This window comes from Eschrichtius robustus, chromosome 16 (genome assembly GCF_028021215.1).
Source record: "Eschrichtius robustus isolate mEscRob2 chromosome 16, mEscRob2.pri, whole genome shotgun sequence".
In the NCBI taxonomy this organism is placed as follows: Eukaryota; Metazoa; Chordata; class Mammalia; order Artiodactyla; family Eschrichtiidae; genus Eschrichtius; species Eschrichtius robustus.
The window spans coordinates 42,828,983-42,851,092 of NC_090839.1; the positions used below are offsets into that span (position 1 = coordinate 42,828,983).

Sequence of the window (22,110 nt, forward strand, 5' to 3'; positions counted from 1 at the left end):
CCCTGTGAGGTGGGTGGTATTAATAGCCCCATTGTATAGATAAGGAAACTAAGCTAAGGAGAGTAAATGGTTTGTTTTCACATACCTAGTAAGTGGTAAATCTGAGATATCAGATCCTCTGATGCCAACTCATACTACCAAAAAGCTATTTTAAAAAACATTAATTTTTCAAAAACCACCTTAAGGTATCAGCCAGGACAACGGCAGCAGTGTACAAAGACTGAAAGGTCACAAAACCACTTCTGAAGTTTTCTGTAAGAGTATTCCAAAAGACTGTTAGGATATTTGTTTATGCATGAAACACTGAACCCTGTAAGTAAAATGATACACGAGCTCAAGATATTGCTATTTTTTTATTTGTAGCCAACATTTATTTTTATGCCTAGAAAAATACACGGGGGTACTTAGGACTAATGTGTTGGGCAGTTTGCTACTTTAGTGATAGTAACATAATCCCGAAAAAGCAAGCACGATTATTTTGTCCTTTTTTTTGTTTTATTCAGCAATAAGACCACAATTTTTCATATTTAAGGAAGTATGAAAAATTTGTCGAGTTTTAAAAGCTGAATACATGTAGCGTTGGATCAAGGCACATACAAGACTGGCCAAAGGGCGTACAATGCACTTTGGTTTTTTGTTGGGAAAAAAAAAAATCATGGCAACAGAAAAGTGATGAGGTTTTTAAACAAGTAATAGCTCACAATTCAGTAGGAAGCTGGAAAGAAATGTTACATTACAAGTTAATTATGTCATATCTGGAAAACTGTGACAGTAATGGGCAGTATTCTTGATCATTGTGAACGTAAATTGAACGTTTATGTACAGTGTTAAAATGTTTCACATAAACCAGATCTAAGTTTAATTTCTAGTATTTATTTTTCTTTTAAATTCTCATTTAAAGTACTACTTTCTCTTCATTGCTGAGGGGAATTGCTTCTGGTTATGCTACCTTTTTAATGTGTGTAAGGTTTTTTTTGACATCCTTTATGATAAAAACATCATAAACATGAACAATTGTGTCTTTAGAGTTGACTTTTCAAAAATCAGGATGGTATAGGCAAAACCAGAATGCAATTCTGAGATTTGTGTTCATTACGCTATGCGAGTCTAAGTTTTCATGTTTTCCTAAGTACAAATTTCCCCCTAAACTGGAAGCACGCTTACATTATTGTTTTTGTGAAGTCCTTTATTCTCAAAGCTTTGTTAAAAATGGCATTAACAACAGCAGACTTCACACTCCTTTTATGCCAGCTGATGGATTCAGTTCAGAAGATATGTTTACTTTCTTAAGGATATCTAATTTGCTTAGGGTAAAAATGGAGTTATGCAGCAAGTCTGATATTGCCCATTACTTCACATATTTTGATTATTGAATACCACTGGAATACAAATTTAATAATTGGAACATTATTTCATAACTACCTTTTGAAATTTAATTTTTCTCATTCAGCCGGTTTTTTTTTTTTTTTTTTACATTTTATTAATACCAAAGTGAAAAATGGCCTGTGCTTATACTACAAGGATCTCATGTGAACGCAGTTCTGATTGTTCAACACAGCAAGAAAATTCACTTTCACAGTCAACAAGTCATCTTACTCAGTAGAACACAAAGTAAATGATTTATAACTTCAATATTTGCAAGGAAAATACAGTACAAATTACTAAAAAGTACTAAAATATAGAATTGTGTTCAGGCTTCTCCACTACATCAATCGCAGCAGTAACCTGAAATTTGAAACTTTTAATAAAAAGTTCTTAAATATAAATTATATGGCAAATGTACAGTACATTGCTTTTCTCAGTCTCTTTTTCCAGTGTTTTACAGTAGAACAGGGTTCCTACCATCACCTCCCTTAGGTTTAAAAAAACCGAAACACAGTATGCTGCGAGTCCTCCAGCATCATGAGTGTGAGTGATCTGAGTCTGGAATACCACTGTCTCTGTAGCTTCGGTTACTACTACTTTCACTGTGATTGTTTTTGTACAGATTCATTCCGTTAGGAGGAAATATGGTGTGTATTACAAATTCCTCCTTTGAGATGGGTTCATTGCTTATCGGTAACATCTGAAAAGAAGTCTCCCTGATTTCCAGGATGGAGTTGTCCTTCTTGGTGCCAGCTTCCGCATAGTCATCCTTTCTTCTCTTCCCTTTGCTGTATGCACAGTTCCTTGAGAAGAGTGATCCATTCCTATGAACATACCAGCACACTAAAGCGAGAAGGGCGATGGTCACCAGGGCCACAGCCCCACCAATGATGGCAGCCAATGGTAAATTGGGGTTTTTGTAAGGTTCTTTCTCTTGCTCTCGATTAAGGGTGGTCGTAGGGTTGTACATTCGAAGGGGTGCGGTTTCAGTCTCAATACAAACAGGAGTTTCATCAAATAGGTAGAGGTTACTGGTTTCCATGGGAACCATGCAGACTCGATAGGGCGAATCAGGCTCCAGGGCTGTGACCAAGTATTCACTGCGTTCTCCTGTTACAATTGTTTCCGTTATAGATCCAAACGCTGGGCTGTGACCCAGTTTGAGCCAGCTGAGTCTTAAAGCAGTCATAGGTAGGACAAGTTTCCAAGAGATACGAATTGTGTCGGAGGTGACAGCTTTCACGGTAATGACAATTGTTTTTCTTGCTGGATTCCCCGTGGTTCGCTGATCCTTAGTGAGTTTGGGGTTCTTCATGTCTGGTTGTTTGGTCACTGGAGCTGGCCACTGTCCTTGAGCAGGATGCACTGTGTTGGGTGTTGCAGTGGTTATCTGAATGGTGCTTACAAGTGCGCTGTCCTTACAATCAAACAGTTCCACATTGAGGTCCTTGATAGCCATTCCCCGAACCTTTTCAGGGGCTTGGCACATGAGCCCACGCACATTGACCTTCACAGGTAGTGATTGTAACCAGTCACGCACCCATTTCATCTTGCACCCACAATACCACGGATTGTTGCGAAGAATCAATTGGGTTATGTTGTCCAAATCATCAAAGATACCCTGAGGTAAATTACTTAGGTTGTTATTGGACATATCAAGTCGATACAGCTGCCTTAGATAAGAAAAAGCATTTGGGGGCACCCGATTGATATGGTTATCTTGAAGATAAAGCTTCCTCAGGTTTGTGCCTGGAAGGTTTACTGGTGCAGCAGTCAGGGAATTCCGTACCAGTGACAGTTCTGTTAAGTTGACTAGGTTGAAGAAAACTTTATCACCTAAACCGTGGTTGTTCAGCAGGTTTCCATCCAAAACCAGGCGTTTTAGGCTAGTGAGACCTTGAAGAGATGGTGATGAGATGGTGGATATACGATTATCATCCAAGCGGAGTTCTTCTATAGTCCTGGGCAAACCCCAGGGGATTGTGCTAAGATGATTACGGGACAGGAAAAGCAGCCGGAGATAGTTACTGTCTCGGAATGCCCCCTCTTCAATGCTAACAGCTGAGACGGAGTTATCATCTAAATGTAATTCTTCCAGATAGGGGATTTTTGAAAGTGAATCATAAGTGATAGTCCTTATATTATTTTCTTGCAGATGTAACTCTTTCACATACTTTGGTAGGTTGGTAGGAAATTCATCTAAACTGTTGTGATATAGGTATATTCTTTCTACTTTCAGCAAGTTTTTCAAATCTGAAGGAATCCCAGCATTATTTATTTGGTTGTTCTGAAGGTAGAGAGTTGTAGCATCCTCTGGTATTCCTGTTGGAATGGATGTCAGAAAGCGATCATTACAGTAAATGAAACCGGCATCACAGCGGCACACAGATGGACAGGATTTAGCCATAACTGACAGTGGTGCCGCCTGGAGGAACAGCCCAATTTTAGCCCCGATGAGGAAGATGCTCCAGGCTGGGCTGATCATGGTCAGCAGTGTTGAGGTCTTTACACAAGGTAGTTTCAGAGCCCTAAAATGGAGTGAGTTAAACACACACAAAAAAGACAGAAAACCATCAGGCCAGCATATTTAAAATGGTATTCAAAATAGATGTGGAAACTGCAACATCTATAATCACTTTTATTAGTTAATTTTTTTTTTTTTTTTGCATGCTTAGGTTTTATTGCTAGCTAACAATGAACACAATCACATAATCTTTTTACCTTAAATGTTTCTGGTATTAAGAAGTATTATGTCCCAAATCTATCTGACTTTGAAATGTTAAATATAATTAGTTTTATTGAATATTCTAAAGCGTTTACATAATACTTTATATCAGTTTCACAGCCAGTCACTGACCAAGCTAGTCAGATGTCCAATTTTTTCTTAATATTCATAATGAATTGACACATATGAATATGATTTGTTATATTTAAAGATAATAATGTTACTGTTCTTAAGAATGAAAATTTTATATCTGCTTTCTATTAGGTAGACTGTACAAGTGTAGAAATGTGTAGTAAAAAAAAATCTATTCTCTTACTATTCAGGAATAGTTACACATCTCTTGAGATCCTGAATCCCAGTAAAGCCAAGTGTTTGCTTTGATTATTGATGTTATTTTTCTTTGATTATTAATATTAAACATGTGAGATAGGTATTTCTAGCAAGAAAATCAGAAGGAATCTTTTTCATTTACTTTAGGGAAGGAAAGACATACAGCTAATACATCTAGCTAATCTAAGTGGAAAATTCCATTTCATGTTAAACTAGCTCTTTCTTTTTCTCCCATTTTATTGTATGTTTTGTACTACATGGTTTAATGGCTTTATGAACATTTTTCATTACATTCTATCTCATAACATGTTTTCACAATGCATTTATCTTTCTTCAAGTTCTAATATAAAATATTATTCAACATTCTCCATGGCTGGAGAATTATAGATTTGTACTGATCTATTGTGTAATATAATTTCTTCGGCACCTTTAGGTATTAATTAGCCTTTATAATTTCAGGCATGAAAATAAAAGACTTTAATATTTTTCCTACCTTATTGAACGATGTGGGTAAATTTTGCGTGAGTGAAAATCCAATGCGCATATATTATTTTCCTGGTGAGGGGCTGGGACTTATAAACTCTTGTGTAGTCCTTGGAAATATTCTTCACTGTTTATTCAAGTAATCCTATGCCGCACACACCTCCAGATCAGGCTTGCTGTTGTCAATGAACATTCCAGCTGCGGTTCAGCATGGTGGGCAAGCTTATTAAAGTGGGGACCAGAAACAATTCAGTTTCCTGTTACTATGTAGAACACATGGTTTCCTATGTATTTTTTTTTTTTTTTTTCTTTCTTATAGAGTTTCTGTGTGAAGGTTCCTTTTGTGTAGCTTAATTCCCTTAGTGGAAACTGCTGTCTTTGAAATTCTTATTGGCTCTTCTGTGCAGTGTGGTCAGAGATAGTAACTTCAGATCCTCATGAAGAAAGCCATTCATGATGCTAAGACCTGTATAGTAATAGGTTTTTCAGGCAGTTACCCCCCACCTTTATTCCCATCCAGTATTATCCAAGTATAAACTTTGTACAGTAGCTACATCCTGAGGTGTGATTACCTGCTGTGAAATAGCTATTTCCAGCTTTTGCTTCTTGCTGCTTTCTCAGAATAGCTGGTGCAGTCACAGGTTATGAAAGAACAGGTATTCTTTCAAGAGGTAAAAAAACTTAATTCAAATATTCTTCATGGGAAAAAAAGGGAAGCATACTAGGTTTCCTTTATGTTTCTGTTCCTTGAAATACACTGGGTCTGAGCATCTCCTGTGAAAGTAAAATGTTTTAATGAACTATTAACAATGAACGTTAACACACTAGAGAAATTTCTTAGAAATTTAACTTCACTTCTTTCTTTAAGCAACACATCTTTCGTCATAGTAGTTGTTGCAAAGGGATAAGATGACCTCTTTGTCTTTTACTTCCCGTTTATATAAATAAAGTGGAAGCCAAAGTTGGGATTGTCACCAAATAGATAATTTCAACTGTTAACTGATTGTTCAACAAATCAGAAGCAAAGCTTCATTCAAGAGGCAGTAAGCCCCTTGCATGGATTTTGAATTCAGGTCAGGCCAATCTTTAAAAGTTCACTTTTAAATCTTAGATATAAAATGATAAAATGTTTAAAAAGAAGAAAACAAGTACACGTCAAAGAGGTGAACAAAGACATAACAAGGATTTTTGACAGAAATGCCATGGTAACGTTTTAGACATTTCTGAACATAGTTTTACAAAGTCATACAATCTACAATTTAAAGAGTTGAAAAGGGTTTGCTTTAGAAGCATTTCTTTTGATTTGCTCAGTGCCCTGTTTAATTCTTCTTGCAGGCCTCAATTTTCCCAATTGCAGAATGTGGACACTATGACCTTCCTCCTTAGAGGTGTTTTTAAGGGCTAGTTGATGATCTTGAAACTCTAGTTACTCAGGTATTGTTGACCAAAAGGCAGCGTAGAAGTTCAAGTCATAGTATTTTTTTCAGGAGAATACAATTTTTAGCAAACTGAACTTGAGAAACTGTATTTGGGACAGAAAGGACGCTATTTCAATGTCTCCTTGTAATGACCATTAGGAAAGCATATCAAAAGCTGACAAGGCATTTCCCTCTAGGTTCAAACAGGAACATGCCAATTTCCAATGGCTGTCTTTTTTCACTTCTGAAAGGGCTTAAGGCTTTACCAAAGAGACTCATGATTTTAATGATGACTGCTTTGTTCATTATCTAATATGCATGACGATTTTTGGGGGTGGACAGGGGAGGTGGGTAGGATCAGTATCTGTTACACAAGGTTACCCACTCAGGGGCTTTCTATACAAGTAGGGTTCATTAAGGTATCATGGAAATATTTGACCCTGAAAGTAGAAGCAATTTGCTTCTCCCCCAGTAATTACCTAGCATCCAACAAGGATAGCATCTGTTCCAGAATTCAAACAGTACTGAAAGTGACTGTTAAATAAGGCCAAAATTTGTGTTTCTGGTTCTCTTTGAAAGTTCGGTTTCTTTTAGTTTGTCACCAGATATCAACACTAATAGACCGCATTAACAGAAGGAAACTGAAAAAAAATTACAGATACATTTAATTTATTATTTAGGCAACTTGAAGTAAAAATAGCAGTTAGCAGAAGGATAAAGTAGTCTCTAGTGAATATTGCAAAGTGCCCATAAAGGAAAGTTTAAGTGATTTATTGTTTAATGTGAGGTTTTACAGTGATGCCTTTAGGGTTTTGCTCATTATTGTTGAATTTCAGTGGAGTATTTTCTTGAAAACTGTTGCTTTCTTGGTATGTGAAAATGGAAAAGCAAGCTGTGAAATTATAATTACAATGTTACTTTAAAAAGTATCTTCTGTAAATGTTTTCTAAGCTTGAAAATTATTCAACATATAAAGTAATTTGGTAAATTTAAGAAAAAATTTAAAGCAATTTAAAAAACAGTTACTTTTGTTGAACTGCATTAAAAACTAATCAAAACCATTATAAAAATCACAGGTGAGAAACTGCTTAAAATGTTGCCAATAGCTGGCCATTTCTCATACACCAGGACATACTCTAAAGTTGAAAAGGTTAATCTGACGAATGGGAATTTAAAAATTGTTGGTCAGCCTAGAGTATGTGCAAGGTGATGATCATAATGATAACCAGAGCTAAAGCTTGTAGCTGAGCTGTAAGTATTTCACCAATTCAAGCTCCAAGAATATGTATTGATTTTCACATTGTTAACCCAGAGAAAGAAAAAATATTCTAAATTGGTGTGAAAAGAAGGAAGATTAATTTATTTTTCTGTTTTACATTTGTGAAACTGCTTCCTCTGCTCTATTTGATATGCAAACTCACATTGCCATTAATACAATAGTGGTAATAATGTGGGATTAACAGAAAGCCTGAAATCTCATTAAATTCTTGGAAAATGCCATTCTTTTCTCCCCAGATTGCATTAAAACAAAAGGCAAAAATATAAAGCATGTTTCTCTGGAGAGAAGGATACTCTTTGAAAAATGAAGCTTCCTTCACAAGTTCTTACTCCCTTTACTTAAGCTCAAACAGTTCAATGCATGCTTGATTGTGTTTTATATCTTATATTTTATATCTTCTCCTGACCTTTTATATTTAAAAACTATAGTGCTAAAGAGTTTTATTTTACATATTAGAGGCTGTAATGGTCTCTCCATCTAAAATAAGTGATCCTACCCCCATGCTTAGACTTCCCTCTTTCTGAACTGGCTCTACATATTCACGCACATAAAGACATTGTAGTTGAATGTGACTGATGAAAAGAAAAATGATCCCCACTGGCATGGACACTGTGGCCTGGTTTCCACAACATCGACTTCAGAGCCTTTATGTCTGCATAGGCTTGAAAGAGGCCATTACTTCTGAACAAAAAGGAATCGATCTTTTAGAAAAATATTGTTAATGGGGTAACTTGGGGGAAAACATAAATGGAACCCTGGTTATTTAAAGGAATGCTTAAAATTTTTTTAAAATTGTTATCATTGCTTCAGTATATATCATGTAGAACTGTAGCAAAAAGAAGAAAAACATAATCGCCTCACTGGTAAATCAGATTTTTAATATGGATTTTCCTATTCAGTTTATCTTTATAAATAAAAATTGTGGATTTTTAAAAATGCATTTATAATGTAATCACATTTGCAAGAAGCCTCCAATTGATTTCCATGATACACTTAAAAGAATGTAAATAGATAAAGATGCTATCATTTTGAGATAGTTTAAGAAAACTAACATAATTGAAGAAGTTGTATCTGAATAGAAAACTGGTATTTAAATAAAGTCAAGAACTTGAGGCAATCTACATGTTTATATGATTCCTTCTTTGCTACTACAGTATTTTGGAGGTGGGAATGTTTGAGATGACAAGGTATTTCTCATGTTTTGATCACTTAGATTAAGATTGTATGTTGATAGTGCTAACTTCCTAAATCCTTTATTTGCTCCCTTTGATTTAAATTGACTTTGATTTGAAATCATTGCTCATTTAAAAAAAATCTTAAATCGAGTATAGAGTTTTGAGATTTTCGTTTCTTTTTAATGCTTTGCCTTACATCAGGGTCTCTTAACTCTCTGGGAAACTTTTAAAAATATTAAATCTAAAAGTAGAAAGGCATGTAGAACTCTTGATCGAAGTTAATTGCATTATTATTTTGAGTAAAACCTTGAGATTGAAGAAAATATATGCTTACTCAAATTTATCCAAGTCTGTTAATACTTCTAGGTAAACTGGAATTTATACAATCATAATTTGGAGTATTAGGAAAGTAATTTATTCATGAAGGTTTAAATTGCTGCTAGAAGGCTCAAAAAAATGATCAACCTATGAATGCTAAGTCTTTGTAACGACAAATGGTATGTCAAATAAACTACGTGTATGGTTAAACTGAAAAACTGGAGTACGTCAGGTTAGTTGATGGTGACAGCAAAATGCTTTCTAAGCAGCCTGTCCGGTAGTTAAATTTTCCACGATCATCAGATTTCAGGAAAGTTCCAATTCTTTTGTTTAATGCCAGGCAAGCAGAAGGACCTCTAACTCTCCTCTTGAGAGTCATGAAGTCTAAAGGGAGAGGCAGAGAAGCAAGTGTGCCTTTTCTTACGTAGTTTTATCCAGACTGTTTTCTGGCCTGTAAGGTTTGTTTCATTTATGCAAATAGGGGATGAAAGTTCCAAAGTAAAGTATTTCTACTTTCTCCTTTTATGTTACTGGTTCTTGCCCCCAATAGGTTTGTGATAAATGAATCTAATTCTGCTTCATTTGTTGTGGCTTATAAAGTTAAACTGAGCATCCTTAAAACAAAAAGGCAAACTGGGATGTTATCTTTCATCATAGTGAAGGCTGCTTCCTTTATGATATTAAGCCAGACTAAATGAGTTAGAAAACCATGGCTTATAAGAATGAATAAGATATTAATTTAGAGGTTGGTAAAGGTGAGCAGTAGAGAGCTTGGGGCAGGGGACAAGCTTTAAGTTTGCATTGACTTTTAAGCAATTGCAATTAAAACTATGCTTATCTTTGTTAAACCGCAAACATTTTCCGACTGCAAACTTGAAATGCCTTTTTCAGTGTTGTGAGTACAATTTGGTTGATATGCTTTAAATTTCTAATATTCAAGTTTCCATACTCTAGTAGAACAAATATTTGGGTCTACTGTGTGCCAAGCACTGAGCTGGATGATAACATCCCTAATCATAAAAAACACCTTGTTTTTTTCATGTCAGAGTTGAGTATTGTTGATTTAAACCAAATGAAGAGGAAGAAAATCATCAACACATAGACTGATCAATCCACAGTCCAGTGGCACACTTTAAAAATGGTGTTTAACCAAATGTGGTCTCTGGGTTTTCTTTTCAAAGTTGCCACGGTAACTTGTGCACGTGAAAAGTGAAAGAATAAAGAACAAAAGCTGTCATTGTCTCATCAAGAGAGAGCAATTTCTCCTTTCTCTCATTTAAGCAGACGAATACCTGGAGAGAGCTTTTTATACATTCCTGACACTTGATTTGGGGGCTAGGAAAGAGATTATGCATATGTTAAACAAATGCAACTTTAAGCTGCTGCTTAGATTACATTTCGTTCTTTTTTACTTAAAATCTGTTTTCTCTGGTCTTCTTGTCAACAGACAAGTCAAAGTCCTGAAACCTGCTCTCCTATGCAACATAAACATGGCTTTCAGACTTTTTTTTAGTGTGATGTTTTACCAAATTTAGCGATGTTGATCTGCATTCTGAAACTGGAAAATGCTTTCTGAAATGTATATTCCTATTTCAGTTCTTAAGCGGCAGAAGGCTTTTTCCAGAAGACATTTACAAACCATCTCTTTGATGGAAATTTGTTTGTTGACTTGTGATAAGTTTTTGAAATGGTGGAATGTTAGAAAGAGTTGAGAAAAGGCCCTTTTTATGCTCTGAAGAGAAAAATGCACTTTGGAGAATTAATATTGCTTAGAGATTTACTGTAGAGTTTTTGCCCGCTGGGGGGTGGTACACTCTACCAGAACACTGCTTTCAGAAGCCCTAGGTCAGATGTTGGCTGCTGCCAGCCAGTTTTCCTCTGGTTTAATTACAACAAAGCCTCCCCTTGAGAAGAACAGTAAAGGCCTCTGGGGCAAAAGGTGGGGGTGGGAGGCAAGGGGGACTGAGGAGAAAAGGAGGGAAGAAGTTACAGGCTTTGAAAAATTTACTGAATCTTATTTCCCTCGTTGACTTCATTTATAGTGGTCTTCATTTGACCGTCAACAATTATTTATAATACTATTAAAATAAACTGGTTGAATAAAAGAATATTTAAGGGGGTTTAATCAAAAATTTTAAGTTAGTCTTGGATCTTGGCATTAAACACATTCTTTGTTATGTAGCCCACCCACCTTAAAAATAGGGGGAAAAGTTAAGATCCACTGAAATGGCAGTTTTAAATCAATTTTTTTTTTCTAATGACCAGATTTAATTTAATATTGGTATGAACATTTGGCATATCAAGAATAAAAGCATAAAGAAACATTCATATAACATTAATACAAGGCAAGTTCTCTGCTACTGATTTTTGTAGGGTTTAAAATTGTTCAAAATAATCCAGAAAGAGGAGGAAGCCCTAGTGTGTGTGGACAAGAAAAGCAGAGACAAATCTCTCTGCAGTGCACTTGCATGTTTAAAGATGATAATTGTATTTTTCATCTGGAGACACTGAGTGTTCATTAGGGTCTTGTGTCCCTAGGCAGGAGGTGCTGAATGTAATTGGAGTTTCTATTTGATTGGGCAATATAGTCTAGAGAAGAAACTGGGGTAAAGATAATTAATAGCTTGCTAACAAAGTCTGACAGCCACAAGATTTCAACCAAATTTATTTCACACCGCTTCATTTAGCTCTGAAAAAGTTTTGATGGAATTGGAGGCTCCTTAATTAACACTTGAAAGCAAAAGAAACATGCCTTCTATTTTACTGCCACATTCAGTTATGACAAATTTTCTTACTGTTTTTCTTCTTTTTGTAAAAACTTTACTTGCTGCCCAGTTATATATTCCACAAACGTTAATGTTTAGGAAGTGCTTAATTGGGCATTTTGAACCTAACCATAATTGAGTTAAAATGGGGGGGGGGGGAATGAAAAGCCCAGTTAATAACTGATAGTATTATACAGCCTAATTAATAACTGATAGTATTATACAGTATTATACACAATAGTAATGAATTCATTATGTTTTTTCATTCAATAATATCTTTTCTGATCCTTGGACTAGATATATTTTTGGCAGTGCTCTATTTAAAAAAGAAATTAGATGTGCTTTTCCTACTTAAATACATGCAATCATGTTTTTGTAACGCTGTTTTTTATTTCAGGCTAATATATGTATGTGTTTGTGTATGTGTGTGTATATGTTGTGTATACACACACACATATCTGCAAACTAAGTGGCATATCTCTGATTTAATCTTCTTATAGATTAAAACCTGGCATATTATTATTAATATTGGTAGTAGCGGTAATATTAATATTTTGTAGTACTTTTAAAAGGTTCATTTCTTTCTTTACTCATTTCAAGAGAGATGGGTATCTGTCATCTGTCACTTTGGGGCAGGCATAAGTGGTCCTATCTGAAAACAGACAAATTCATTCTTTATGTTTATGCTGGTCAGGATATTCCTGCGTGGTCGGGGATAAATGAAAGGCATTGCTACAGCTGAAGCACTTTTCTAGTGGCTTTATTCATGTTGTTTCCTGCTATAACGAAGGAACATATGTGTGCATTTTAGAGCAGATAGATTTATTAAGAAAATTTAAAATAGTTAATTGTTAAAACCATTGGAGAATTTGGTTCCATGATTGGCACATAGCAAGGCTTTTAAAAAATCTTTTAAATTCTCAATAAATAAATAACAGTCAAACCCCCAGATGTTGAGAAAATATAGGCCTGTTGTACTTTTTACCTCTATGCAACCATTTTGTTTCAGATCTAATTCACTGAAAAAAAATTCTCTTGAGAAGATACATTTAACTACTTTTGGAAAGCTTTGTTGTATAAAAATATTTCTTTCAATATAAGATTTTCCCATTATAAGTTGCAAGTGAATGGATACTCTGCATATCCCACTTGATGAGGGCTCTACTCATTTTTTACCCCCTGCCACACTGAAATCCCTGCATACATCAGGCTGAACTTCCAGGCTGAGCTTTGTTAGTTTTTCTGAGTAGACTTTGCCAATTACTATGCTAGTCACATACTACATTTGCCCAAGCAATGGATTTTGGCGTTCTTCTGGAGAGGGGATATGGTTTGTAAGAGAGTCTCCCCCTCCTCTGAGTTGAATTCACTAGTTGAGATTTGCAAGCCTGAAATGCTTGAAGCAGCTCTGGCAGGATAGCAGTGCAAGCTTTAAAATCTAGGTGTAGCTGTTAATCCTTCCAGAGGCACATAAGTCTCCAGGAGTAGCTGGGCTAGCTGTGAGCAAGATGTATGCTTTTCATGTACTGCGTACTCATGGGCTGAGGGATTATTGATTTTCTTTCACAGTTGTAAAAGCAGCAATTGGTGATCATACCACACATACAGTACACACCAAGTTAGCAAGACCTTTCGCTTTCCTCTCTGTGAAAAAATCTGCCTCGTATTCCTTAACATATAACATTTAACTTTCCAACTTAATGTTTTCTATAAGGCTCTTTTCAAATAGCAATGACACGAGACAGAAAATAGCCATTTATCATTCGTGTTTTTTTAATGAAAGAAAGGTTTCAAGAAACTTCTTGCATTTGGCTGTAACAGTCCAATTTTTCCTTGCTGGCTTGCACGCACATACGTTGCTCGTCCTGGTGACAGAGCAAACGTTCGTATTTGGATGCCTCATGATACCAAGTCATTTCTTTCTAGAGAGTAAAACCAAGCAAACTTTCTGGGACAATCATAAGGAAAAACATGGGAAACACTTACCGGGAAGGCGAGAAAAAGCAATCCCATATGTTCTGCCGCTCTAGCTGTAATTCCACTGCCCGGGAATTGGAGTAGTAACCCTCCCCCTCTGCCCAGCTCGGCGTCCAGTCCACACAAAGCCAACGGCAGCTGCAGGCTGAGCTGGTCCTGTTCGGATCACGCCTCCACTGAGGAGCCAGCAAGGGACAGCATTCCAGTTTACTGCACAGCCCACCTCCAAGTCTGAAGTTAAAGCTTCACCTCGCAGTGGTTGAAAAAGGGGGTGATGTCATAGATGGGCAGGACTTCGCCAAGCTCTCGTTCAGTGAGGTAACTGGGTGATCAGACAGATGAGCTTTGCCATCGCTAGAGGGAGTGAGAGCAGCCAGAATGAGGCGCTCAGCCTGCCAAGGCCAGGATGCCATTCGGTTGGTAGGCAGCCCTTTGGAATCACAACCTTTTCTGAAGTTTACTACAACAGGGGAGTGGTAGCAAGCTTATAAAAAATACAAGACTGTTAGAAGGCTATTTATAAGATTACAATAGAAAGACACTGGTTCTTTTTATTTTTAAGCCATCTGTATTAAAAAGAAGTTAAGCAAAATCATATTATTTTCATTTTTGACTAGTTACAATAATGTTATAATTGTGAAGGCTAGTAACCCCAGCAGTGAATATTTATTTGAGAAATGAACAGAAAGCAGGTTCAAATAAGTAACTGATTTATTTAAGGGAAGGGAACAGGAATGCCAAAAGGTTAAAAAAAAGAAAGGTAACCAGTTCTTTTTCCTGGAGGTAATAAGTTATTGTTTTATACGTATTTGTTTTAAGAAGTGAAAGTATTTTTCATATACTCCCACTATTTGTCCATCTTCTTTAGAACCTAGTAGATAGTAGGTTTTTCATATTTAAGGCATCCTCCCTAAAATAAAAAGTTTTTGAAAAATTAAATAGAGTATTTTCCTTTCTGATACGTTTTTGCTCTGAACATGAGTTAAGATACAAACATCTTAAGAAGAAAGAAACTGTTCAGGGGTAGTTTTGCTTGTATTTAAATTATTGTATTTTAATTTATGTATATGAATAAACACTGGACAGTGGAAGACATAGACATTTATAATGTCTGTGTCTAATTAGCAGAATTATAGACTTTATTTTCAATTATGATTTTCATAGACTGGTTTCTGCTATTCGGTCAACAGTTGCTTTAGGCTCATAAGTTTTCCACTAAGTGCGTTTCACTCTTTAATATTATTGGGAAGAATTTTGCTTTTATATTTACCTGGAGGGCAGTTTCCTTAAACTAATGTTATTTGTTTTATTCTTAGAGGTTCACAGCATTCTCCTTTGTGCTTTTAAGAAGTTTCTGAGTGTTTGTTTCTGAAGGAGGCCAGCTAATTGTCTTTCCCAGGAGTATTTGATTATGGTCTCTTCATTAGCTTCATTTAGTTTATCTGTTTACATGCTTCTTTGATAGCAGTTTGACCTTCTGAGTTCCTCTCCAAGAATGAATGATAGCACAGTAGAAGGTGAACTCTTGATAAGAGGTATATTGACCCCTATTGTTCTATGGTTGCACTTTTATTGGCCTCTGAGGGTGGACCCATTAAATACAGGAGTTTTAGAATTCTAATGTCTGTTGAAAAGCCAACTTCTTAGAAATGTTAGGTAGCAAAAGTTGAACTGAGATGCAGCCGCTGGAGTTTTGGAGGAAAGGGAGGTGGGACGAACAGGTAATCCCTCAGGTAAAGGGTGGATTTTCTTCCTGTTACTGCAAAATAAACACATGGATTAAATTGTTTTATGAAAGAATTCTTTCTAGAAGCTATTTTCAGTTGGGAGTTGATTATATTTAAAAAGAACTTTTTGCCTGGCCAAATTCCTATGGGCTTATATCAATATTTAATCAGTTTTGTCTCCATTCAGGCAGACCTTAAACAGAAAAGAACGATAAATGGACAATTTTGGTTATCAGTATCTAAAAGAAGGTATATTGGCCCGGGAGTTAGGAGTTCTGAGGTTTCCATTCCCTAGCCTGCCATGACTTCATATTATCTGCTCTGGGGTTTGATTTCACCACATGGCAAATAAAGGCAGCAGGAATTTATTGAATGCCAATTATGTATTGTTGCTTTCTTTCTTTTTTTTTTTTTTTTTTAAGTTGTGGATTAAAATGTAGAAGAAAGCAAGAGATTATGAAAAATGTGATCTGTACTAGAGGTGCTAACTTTGGAGGCAAACTCTTGAGATAGCTCCTATCAGCCCACCCTGTCCAAAATATATACTCTTTTGCTGCTTCCATTTGTTTTTGATTTGTTCTTGTTTTTACTTCTTGCTCTTATCAGCTGTCTGAAATTCTGCCAGTTGGAGGTGAACTTGTAATAATATGTACCTTTTTTTGCAATAAAATGGACCACCTCTGAAAAGATTGAGTTACCCTGAGTTAATTCAGATTGCTTTCCTCCTTTGTTACCTAAGGGAGATTACCTACAATAAGGGGATGGCTGTCCTGGTAGGAGGGGAAGGAAGGCAGACAGTTTTCAGTGAGAAGCCCTTTGGGCTGTAATAGGAATGGGGGACCTGATTCTTACAGCAGAGAGAACTCAGCTCTGAGTGGAGGAACCCACCTGTGTAGACTAATGTTTAAGAGCATGTCCTTCACAGTCTAGCGTACCTGGGGTCCATCTTGGCTTTGCCACATGACTGTAGACAAATTACTAAATATTTCTGAAATTGTTAGCTCAGTACCTGACTCATAGTAAGTCCCAAAGGAATGGTAACTGCCTCTATTAAGATGAGGGCATCTGAGCACTTGAAAAAAGGAGACATTAAGAAGTGGTAGAAGAATGCACAAAGGGAGGTCAGAGAGGACCAATGACAGATTTTTTCACACTCTTGTTGTTCAATAGACAGGAAATGAGGGAGGAGGTAGGCAAATAGGATATTTTCTTGTTGAGTTTTTTTTTTTTTTTTTCTGTTGTCTTCATGCATTTCATGGTCCCATGTTCTCAGGATTTAGAACTTAGTTGAGTTCTAGTAGATGTTTTGGATTGAAAAGGCATTTGTCGTTTTTTTGCATTTTGCTCTGTTTTGTGGGCTAGCCTGTGAATCTAACACTGTACATGAGAAAATGCATTTCAGAGGGTAAAGAACTGGCCGGAAAATGAACTCCACTAGCATATTCCAATTTTAAAACTCTTAAGACTATCTAAACTGGCCATATCGAAGAACTTTGTGTTTTTCTGAGAGGGTAAGAGATGCTCGCTCCCTGATGGAGGACAGGGGAGGTTGGATTTGGAATCAGGTTTCCCAGGCTCTACTATTTACTTGTGTATCCAAGTGAAAACAACAACCACCACTAAACCTCTTTTATAAACAACTCCCAGCTGAAATGGAACAATTTAAATCAGGTCTTCCAACCTGCCTAAACTTAAGCTTCCTCATTCACTCATTCATTGTACACAAATTTGTTAAACTTCCCTGTAAAAGAAGCTAGTAGGACTAGATGACCCCCAGACCACCTCCAACTATGATATTGGAAGTTTAATCTTAGAAAGTATTAAAGTTCTCTTAGGTTTTAGAAAGGAACATCCTTGATGATTTTTCTTCCCCTCACGACTCTTCCTGAGAATAAAGTCTTCAAAGTTGTCTGAAAAACAAACCAACCAACAAAATCAGCTCAGGCTTTTGGTATATTAAATGCCTTGGGCTTATTATCAGTTGAGAATTTTTTGGTTGCAAGTGATTGAAAGCTCAAGCCTTACTAACTAATCGACAATTGGAAATCTATTGGTTCATGTAACTGAGAAGTTCAAATGTATGGTCTGGCTGGCTTCAGGTAAAGCTTGATACAGTGGCTTAAAGTATGTCAACAAGAAAACAGTTTCTCTCTGGCTCTGGCTTTTCCAGTGTTGGCAAAAGAGTGTTGGCAAAGGAGTGTTAGATCATGTACAACCGATCCTTGGCAGCTCCAGGCTTTTCCCTTACGCAGTGACAGTTCCATGTATCACATTCCCATATTGCAGTGTTCAGGGGAAGAGAGGTCACCTCCAGAAGCTCCTACACATGCACAGGTGTATGATTCACTCTCATTTGTTTAATCTTGATCACATGCTCATTCCTGAACCTATTACAGGAAGATAGGGGGATATATTGGTGAGCTTAAGCCCCCTGTAAGAGCTGTAGGTAGGGTCAACCCCACTCAGACACACGGCTGAGAATGGAGGCCAGGGTATGATCCGAAGGAAAATTGGACACTGTTAGTTTGAGAAGGAAGGAACGGATGCTGGAGATTAGCTCATTTTTAGAGGACTTGGCATGCTGAAACTTGGGCATGTTTTATAAATTTATAAACTTGATGCTGCTCTTTCTATTTTCTTTCTTTTATTTTTTTTTTTAAGCCAAAGTTTTGTTTAACTTGCCAAAACATCTTTAAAAGATTTTTCTATTTGTAGACCCTCTCAAGTCTAGCCCAGTTTTTTCTGTCAACAGGTAGTGATGCAAGTTAGGGCACATCAGTACTACATCTTAATGTGAACCTCTGGGATGTTAATAAAATATATAGAGAGTGCATATTCAGCTATCTGTAATTCTGTGAAGTCAGGCCAGATGCTTAATGCACCAGTTAGAAACTGTACCACATCTTTCTGGACAATTCCAAAGGGTGTTGGAGAAATAATTAGATTATAGCAGGTCACGGATGCCTTAGAATACTGAATGGTTTTAAAAATGCTATATTAAACTGCTCTTCTGTTCTGATATTTGCCTTTTATTAGTCAACACTTAAAATGTACCTAAAAATAATCACATATCCCTGTTAAGTATATTTCCAAAACATACTGCACTGGAGTGAGATCTGTCATTACAGGACTTGAAACAGAAATCAAAGAGAAAAACCAGGTGGTTATTTCCCTGCCTGCTTGTCTGCCCACCCTCTGATACATCCTTATTTTCCCCAACATCCAAGTTAAACACTTATTACACTTTCGGGATTGGGATAAAGATGATTTTTTTTAAAACGGAGAAAAAAGCACCCCTTTGGCCTCCCAGGAAAGAGAGGAGAATTTGTGGTTCAGAACAGGTTAGTACCTGGCCACAGGTGATGGGCTGAGACAGCTGCCTAGTGCAAAATGGAAAGCCTCCTGATCCCTGCTTTCTTCCCTTTTCTGTGCTTTCATGTCTGGCCATGCAGACGATGCATGATCCAACTCCAGCTGATGTAGGCTGTGTCCTTGACCCCTTCCCACTCCCTAATGCCCTGTCACCCTTCTCACTTTGTTTTAAAATGCAAAAAGAGACTTTTAAAATGGACCTTGGAAAAAGCAGACTTAGGGCAAGCAGAGAGTGAATTCTCCCTCTGATACTCTGTGTGTGGCCCTGGGAAAAGAACTTCAGTTCTCTGAGCCTCAGTTCTCTCATTTATGAAGATGGAGACATGGGACCCACCTCGTTTTGCTATTATGGACTTCAATAAAGTGGTGCATTGTAAGAGCTCATTAAATCTGAGAAAGCATTTACCAAGACAAAGCTAAAACTTGTAGATAGTTGCTTTTTATCTTCATAGTGATGAGTAGGGCCAGGATCATTTCAAAAGGCACAATCCACTAATGTTAAATTAAGCTATGTGTTTTAACAGTTTATCTTTGGAAATGAAACAGTTTGAGAAATGCTTCTGCTTACTGTCCTGGATGCTCAGACCTTGAGATAACATTATCTAAGGCTTGTTCTGAGACTTAATTACAAATCAAAGGACAAATTCCTTATTCTTGAAAATGATTAGTATAAAGCATAGCTTTGAAGGAATGGCTTACAGTTATTAAGAGCAGATCAATATATGTCTGATCATTGAGATATGTATTTACTGGATATCATACAAGTGGATTGCTCCAAAGCCACATGATTCTATCTACATAGCTTGCTGTTAATCTCAGCCAAAGCTGTCGTCACTTGCAAACCATCTTATTGTTTCACTGTTTCTGGAGTATTGGTGCTAATTTTAGGTACACAAATAGACTTTCTGAGAGGAAGATTTCCTGAAATTGTTGTCAGACTTATCTTATTTCCAAACCAGCTCTGTATTCTCCTTGTATTTGAGATTACCTCTTTTAGGATTGCTATTTCAGTGCAGTCCAGATTACTTAGGTACATAAACATGTTTAATGTTGAAAGAAACATGTTTAAAGTAGAATCAAAAACTGTTTTATATTATATCTGTTTATAAATGACTATGGAAACTGTCCCTCATTGGTACTTCTGGGAGAAGCAGATGTACTACAGTTAGTACTTTTCCCTTAAAAACTGGCATGTATTGATTATCTGCAAGATTTTTTAAGGGATAAAGTATTATCGATTGATTAGATTTGGACTAAGCGAATGTTTTACAATACCATGTATTCCAAATAAAAATAGTTAACAATTATCATGGGAAATTCTTTCAAATATAAATCTATTTAGATTTCCTGACTGTGATTTATGACAAATATGTTATAGATAGATTAAACTATGTCTGTAGTCCCCTCTGCTTCACTTCCTTCGTATTCTAAGTGATTAACCTTAAATTGGGGGAATTTAAAAGCATTTTGTAATTCTTTCATTAGTTAAACTTTTGTTCCTTTTGTTTGATATTTAAAATGTATTAGTGCTACAAATTTACAAATACTTCACTAGGTTTCATATGTGTGTTTAAAAATTAAGATCTAGACTTGACAAGTTTTATTAAAAGTGCACAAATATTGCCAATATTTATTTATGTTTTAATGAGCTTTTATTCTTAATAAATTGTTTTTTTAAATGAGGATAGAATTGAAATATGATTAACAAAGTGTTACTTTTAAAAATGAGTAACTTTTGTTTGGGAGGAAGCTTTTTGGTAGTTTAATTCTCATGTTTACATAGAAGCAATACAGAAACTATTTGAGTCACTTTCCAAGCAGCTCCTCTTTGTTTCCTTCACTGGCCCAGGGAACAGACTTATCTCTCTGAAGTCCTCCCCTACTTCCCTGGGGCAAGTCAGAAATAAGCTTATCAGATCACATCTTATTGACAAAGAGCAAAGCTTATTGGCTGACAAAAGAAGGGAAAAGAACAAGTAAAGAGTAAATGACAGAGGTTTGGTGTCAAAAAATCCTAGGTTAACATTGTTTTTTAAATAAATGTTTTGGAAGTAGGGTTTACATCTTTTTATATTTGCTTGATTTTTACTTTAGAATTTTAAGTGCAGTAAAAGCTAAGAGTTTTATCCATATTTTGTACACTGTAATTAAGTTATCAATATTATCATCATTATTGTTGTTGGCTTTGCTGTTATTACTTGTTCCTTGTAAGCAAATCTTTCTATCTTATCTTTGAAAGAAGTTAGAGAAAATTATGTTGCATCTTATGTGTTTCCAGTGTAGTTTTCTAATAGAAAGTAGACATGGCTTTCAGATAGAAAGTAGACGTAGCTTTCTGACAGGAAGTAGAAATATTATAAATATTGAAATAAATTATTATAAATGTTAAGTAATTATAAAGATGTTTTATATTATATTTATATCCTATATTCTTGACTAAACAAAAATAGTCTTAAGGAACTTTTAAATCATATTTATTTCTTGTCTTCTTGACCGAACAAAATAAAATATTACCATCTCCATTCTAATGCAGCTGATAATCTAATAATTGCATAGCAGGTGTAGGAACTTGTTCTGGGTACTCTGAAGATGATATTAAGGTATGTGCTATAAGTCTGGTCATGTTGACTCATTCTCTGTTTTCCAAAGACTCTCTAACCAACCTTCTAAAGTTGCTCTATCCACTAATACATAGATTATAGGTGGGCCAAAACCATCTCATGACAGGTAGATACTGGCTCCTAAGCAATCCCAAAGAACAAAGAAACCTGACCTTAGTCCATGGTTGAGAAGGTCAGGAGCAATTTAAGCAATGTACTCTGGGCTACAAAACTGTATTTGAAATGAGACTTACAGCAGTTAAAGAGGGAAAGTTTTTGAAGAGACATTAAGGAAAGAACCAAAGCTGCTAAAATAGCAACAATTTGAGAGGAAGAGAGAGCCACAGTAGGTGGATTTTGAAGTCTTTACCAGTTACTATGGTGGTAAGTTCAAGCAAGGAAGACAGAAGAAATTGTCTGAGAACGTTCACAATGCACGTTCCCCTCACCCATCCTTGTCATGAATTTTGGGGAAGAATAGAAGAGGTTGCTGAATTACAGAGTCCGGTAAGGAAGAAAAGAGAAGTTCATAGATTTGAGCAAAGTAACAGTATCAATGTAATGAGACTAGTATTC

The 22,110-nt window shown here is 36.1% G+C and overlaps 2 protein-coding genes across 6 annotated transcripts in view; one reads left to right on the top strand and one right to left on the bottom strand.

The window, feature by feature from the left end:
* Window positions 1–22,110, top strand: part of MACROD2 (mono-ADP ribosylhydrolase 2) — a 1,969,440-nt gene that overhangs the window by 312,668 nt on the left and 1,634,662 nt on the right. The window lies entirely within an intron of this gene.
* Window positions 64–14,050, bottom strand: FLRT3 (fibronectin leucine rich transmembrane protein 3). Of its 4 annotated transcripts, XM_068524652.1 has the most exons (4): window positions 13,845–14,050; window positions 5,476–5,677; window positions 4,914–5,125; window positions 64–3,893 (listed from the first exon to the last, which is right to left on the bottom strand). In XM_068524652.1, the coding sequence occupies exon 4, from the start codon at window positions 3,848–3,850 to the stop codon at window positions 1,901–1,903; it is 1,950 nt and encodes a 649-aa protein (XP_068380753.1). In that variant the 5' UTR covers window positions 3,851–3,893; window positions 4,914–5,125; window positions 5,476–5,677; window positions 13,845–14,050; the 3' UTR covers window positions 64–1,900. The 4 variants fall into 4 exon arrangements, with proteins under 4 accessions (XP_068380753.1, XP_068380754.1, XP_068380752.1 ...); XM_068524653.1 differs by lacking the exon at window positions 4,914–5,125; XM_068524651.1 differs by having other exon boundaries at window positions 4,914–5,677.

What these genes read in the sequence shown, in the direction of transcription:
- FLRT3 (XM_068524654.1), bottom strand. Translation starts at nt 3,850, where the DNA reads ATGATCAGCCCAGCCTGGAGCATCTTCCTCATCGGGGCTAAAATTGGG.